At 60.7% G+C, this 5,216-nt stretch overlaps 1 protein-coding gene across 1 annotated transcript; it reads right to left on the bottom strand.

Moving 5' to 3' along the window:
• Positions 1 to 2,029: 2,029 nt before the first annotated feature.
• Positions 2,030 to 4,087, bottom strand: LOC144951650 (uncharacterized). Its single transcript, XM_078881942.1, has 2 exons — positions 3,720 to 4,087; positions 2,030 to 2,371 (listed from the first exon to the last, which is right to left on the bottom strand). Exons 1-2 carry the CDS (start codon positions 4,085 to 4,087, stop codon positions 2,260 to 2,262), a joined length of 480 nt encoding a protein of 159 aa, XP_078738068.1. The 3' UTR covers positions 2,030 to 2,259.
• Positions 4,088 to 5,216: the final 1,129 nt, after the last annotated feature.

Raw genomic sequence — 5,216 nt, 5'->3', positions numbered from 1 at the left:
GGCGAACCCGAGTTGGCGCGAGTGGTCACGAGCAACGTGACCGGCGCTGCCGCCACTGCAGGCCGTGGTAACCTGGCCCCTCGGCGGAAAGCGTGAAGGTTGCGAGATGGTGACCTCTACGTGATGACCGAGTAGAAGATGGTTGTGTTGATGATGATGTTGATGATGATCTGCGATCTGAGAAGGTCGTGACAAACCCACGGGCGGCCTCCCTTGGGGAAAAACCATCGCGGGCGAGCGGCCTGTGATGGTGTCGGAGACGCTCTGGTCCGTGTACCTCGGTGGTGCCACTCCGGGCGGCCGCCCTGCCCGGGCGACCGCCCCTTCCCCGGCGCCACATGGCGGCATTGGCCGCCGTGCGACCGGCCCGGTGGCCACGGGCGTCTCTGGCGTGGTGTCTCCGGCCGGCTCGTGGGGCCGGGGAGGCGGCACGTCCGGCGCCGCCGCCGCCACCCCGGCCACTGGTTTGTCGTCGTGGGTGGTGCGGCGCGGCATGCAGAGCGGCGGGTCGGAGGTTTGCGTCGCGGAGAAGTACGGCTGCGGCAGCTCCGGCCTGGCGAGGGACTCCAACTGGTCGCGGCCACGAGCTACGGCCGGAGGGCTGCTGTGACGGCATGAATGCCCCCCGTCCTGGTGGCATTGGCAAAACAACAATCATGACAACAACGACAACTACGACAACAAGAATAACGACAACAACAACATCTCCCATCCTGAGACCCAGTCTCCTGGAGCCCAGCCTTTGGACTCTGAACCTGAGACCCGGACTCCTAGAGCCGAGTCTCTGGACTCTGAACCTGAGACCCGGTCTCCCGGAGCCGAGTCTCTGGACTCTGAACCTGAGACCCGGTCTCCTGGAGCCGAGTCTCTGGACTCTGAACCTGAGACCCGGTCTCCCGGAGCCCAGTCTCTGGACTCTGAACCTGAGACCCGGTCTCCTGGAGCCGAGTCTGTGGACTCTGAACCTGAGACCCGGTCTCCCGGAGCCGAGTCTTTGGACTCTGAACCTGAGACCCGGTCTCCTGGAGCCCAGTCTCTGGACTCTGAACCTGAGACCCAGTCTCCTGGAGCCCAGTCTCTGGACTCTGAACCTGAGACCCGGTCTCCTGGAGCCCAGTCTCTGGACTCTGAACCTGAGACCCAGTCTCCTGGAGCCCAGTCTCTGGACTCTGAACCTGAGACCCAGTCTCCTGGAGCCCAGTCTCTGGACTCTGATCCTGAGACCCGGTCTCCTGGAGCCGAGTCTCTGGACTCTGATCCTGAGACCCAGTCTCCTGGAGCCCAGTCTCTGGACTCTGAACCTGAGACCCGGTCTCCTGGAGCCGAGTCTCTGGACTCTGAACCTGAGACCCGGTCTCCTGGAGCCCAGTCTCTGGACTCTGAACCTGAGACCCAGTCTCCTGGAGCCGAGTCTCTGGACTCTGAACCTGAGACCCGGTCTCCTGGAGCCGAGTGTCTGGACTCTGAACCTGAGACCCGGTCTCCTGGAGCCCAGTCTCTGGACTCTGAACCTGAGACCCAGTCTCCTGGAGCCGAGTCTCTGGACTCTGAACCTGAGACCCGGTCTCCTGGAGCCGAGTGTCTGGACTCTGATCCTGAGACCCGGTCTCCTGGAGCCCTGACTCTGGACTCTGATCCTGAGACCCGGTGTCCTGGAGCTGAGTGTCTGCACTCTGATCCTGAGACCCGGTCTCCTGGAGCCGAGTGTCTGGACTCTGAACCTGAAACCCGGTCTCCTGGAGCCCAGTCTCTGAATTCCAGTCCTGAGACCCGGTCTCCTGGAGCCCATTCTCTGGACTCGGGGTGGCTCACAGCCGTGTCTCACCATGGGAATGAAGCACGTGGTTGGCTGACGCTGCTGCTGCTGCTGATGATGATGATCGTCCACAGCCGCCCGCTCGCCCCTCAGGCTGAAGTAGAGGGAATCCGAGCGTGGGATCTGTGTCTCCCCCTGGGCCACGACCTCCTCCCTCTCCCGGCCAATGAAGCGCGCACCTCCGTGATTCTGCCACGATTCCTCGTGGCGGAGGTGAGGAGTCAGGGCAGGAGGGTGTTGTTGATGTTGATGGTGCTGTTGATGTTGTTGTCGTTGATGGTGGTAGTGATGGGACGCGACTGCTTCCTGGTCGTCGTGGTTCGTCAATCGGTGACTCTGGTAGCTCAGCCCGTGGTTTGAGGCCAAATCTGCCGTGCCGTGCCGCTCGCGTGTCTGCCATCCTCCTTGCTCCTGCGCCGCCGCCGCTGCCTCCACCACCACCACTACCTCCTCCTGGACACCTCCTCCAACTCCTTGTGCTCCAAGTCTCCCGTAGCCGTGCGGTGGCCGGGCCTCATGTCTTGCGGTCTGGCAGCTGGCGCAAAGCCACTCCGACTGACAAACGAAAGCACGCGAGACGCTTTGACCACGCAACCTCGATTCTATGTGTGTATGTTGAACTTCTTTCACACTGTATGTAGCCACCCATGCTAATCGGTGGTGCAGGGGAAGGACAACAAACTAAACACAAAGGCAGTTGTAAAGTCACGTAGGTAGAAAAGTAATAGATCACGACGTTTCGATCGCAACACAAGCAATCGTCATCAGGTGGGACAACCACAGCAAGAAAAAACTGCTGAAGTGATTATTATTATTTTTCTACCTACGTGACTTTACTGAAAGAACCAACGAGTATGGATTCCTGCAGTCATGAAAGCTTCAAATCAAGAATGAGTTGTAAAGAAATGGATCTCTGTGGGAGTCTATGGGTCTCTAAGTGAGTCTATGGGTCTCTGCACGAGTCTATGGAACTCTGTGTGAGGCTATGGGTCTCTGCGTGAGTCTATGGATCTCTGTGTAAGTCTATGGATCTCTGTGTGAGTCTATGTATGAATGCTGAACTTTTCGAACCGTATGCAGTCTACTGCGCTAATCGGCTTCAAAGAAGTGAGTTTGCCAATCTAGATGACGATTTAAAAGTGCATAGCTCCAGTGGCTTCCTAATATCGGAAGGAAGAGCGTTCCAGACGGTCGCAGAAGCGCATCCGATTGACACTCGGCGACTGCGTCTACGGAGTAATCACGCACGAAGGAAGGCGCTGCTGCTGCTGCTGCTGTTTCACATGCACGGCGTGTGGTAGGTTCACAATAGGGGCCGACGTTGTTGCTCTGTGTGTCTCTGTGTGGCCTCAAAGTGCACCTGGCCTGACACAGGCGCCGTGGTAACAGCACCGTCACATAGTGGCGAATGGCGGGCATTGATATTTGTAGTGTAGCGGTTAGCGCTACGGACCCGGCGAGCCGAGTTCGATTCCCGCTCACGGCCAACACCAGTGACGATTATTATCAAAACCGGTACTGGGCCTCCCCTAGGTCGACTCAGCCTCAAATGAGTACCTGGTGCGATGTGTAAGCATCGCCACTGGGGAGACAAAGGCGGCCGGGCGTGGTACTGGCCACCCACCCCCTCGTGTGCCGTGCTGGCCTTCATAGGCGCTGCTCGCTAACAGCACTTACCCCAACAGTCTGTCGAGGCTCTACGGGGGATCTTTGTATTGTTGTGTACCTGTGTAATCCCAATTGAGTCATTTGGGGGCGTTGTTTTTCTCACCTGCCAAAACCGTGAACCCCTGCAGCAACCCCTACTCCACCCCCCACGTTACTGGCACCATCCTCTATACGATCGATCATTCCCTTCTAACCCCCCCCCACACACACCATGCCCAGTCACCTGCTCTCTCACCTGGGCCGCTCCGGTGCGGCCGTGCGAGAAGCAGCGAGCGCAGACAGCCGCCCCGCACCCCCCCGCACAGCCCACTGTGCCACCCGCAGTGCCACCCGCCGTGCCACCAGCCGTGCCACCCGCTGTGCCACCCGCAGTGCCACCCGCCGTGCCACCCGCCGTGCCACCCGCAGTGCCACCCGCAGTGCCACCCGCAGTGCCACCCGCCGTGCCACCCTCCTTCTCCTCCAGAGGAGCCCGACAGACGGAACAGCCGGCCCCCCGAGATGGCTCCGGGCCGGCCGTGTGGTGGCGCACGCTGCTTTCGACTCCCCGCTGTGTCGGAGGGACAGCGTGCCCGGGTGCTGTGGCAGGCTGCTGCTGTCCATCGGCTGCGTTGAGCTGCACTAGTGGAAAGCAACGCCCCGTGGCTACTGTTGCAGCAGCAGCAGCAGCAGCTGTCTGTGGGACAGCTGTTAGCGGTGGGACAGCATGTCCTGATGCTGTTGTCAGTCGAAAAGATTGTTGTACAGCTCTTAGTGGCGGGACAGCATGCCCCGATGTTGTTAATGTGGCGCGCTGTTGAACAGCTGCTCCGCAAAGCTCCGTCGGTGGCAGATGGTACCCTGATGCTGTTGCCGATTGGGCATGCTGTCCTGTTGTGGCTCCTCCGTGAAGCTGCGTCAACGGAACAGCGTGCCACGGTGCCGTTTCTGCGGCGCGCCGTTGTACAACAGCTGTCGCTGCGACAGCCTCGCCGGATGCCGCTGCGGGTGCAATGCCCTCTCTTGCAACGCCGCCGTGAGGTCCACTCACCGAGACGGCGCGTCCCATCGTTGCTGCTGTCCGTGGCGTCGATTGCTGAACGGCTGTTCGTGGTGGTACAGCGTACCCTGATGCCGTCGTCGCAGGCTCAACATGCTGGCCGGCCGTGCTATTGACCTGTGGTTGTGGCAGCGCATTCCACGTTGCCGCTGTCCGTGGTGTCGATGGCTGGACAGCTGGCAGTGGTGGAACAGCACGTCCCGATGCTGCTGCCGACGTAGCACGCTGTTGCACAGCTGCGCTATTGGGCTGTTGCAGTGAAACTGCACTCCGCGTCGTTGCTGTCACTGGGGTAGGCTGCTGTGTAGCTGTCACTGGGGAAGGCTGCTGCTGCTGTGCAGCTGTCAGCGGCGGAACAGCGTACCCCGATGCCGTCGTCACCGTAGGAGCCCGCCGCACGCTGGCACCGGCCGATGCGCGCGCTGTTGTTTCTCCGGCACTCTGACGGACGGCCCCACTGGCGGGCGTCGCTGTTGGGACAGGGCGTGCTGTTGATGCTGCTGCTGCTGTTGCTGTGCTCTCCTGCCGCACCGCAGCTGTCCGCGAGACAGCTTGCGCCGTAGCTGCCGCGGGTTCGGCCCTGTGATCCGCAGATGTCATTGTTGTCGGTGGGACGGCTTGCCCCGATGCGGTGTGCTGTTGTGCATCTGCTGTTGAGGCACAGTGCCCGTACGCTGCTGTTGCTGTTGTTGT

Source organism: Lampetra fluviatilis, chromosome 63 (assembly GCF_964198595.1).
Source record: "Lampetra fluviatilis chromosome 63, kcLamFluv1.1, whole genome shotgun sequence".
NCBI classification, from domain to species: Eukaryota; Metazoa; Chordata; class Hyperoartia; order Petromyzontiformes; family Petromyzontidae; genus Lampetra; species Lampetra fluviatilis.
This window is presented reverse-complemented; position numbering and strand designations above follow the sequence as displayed.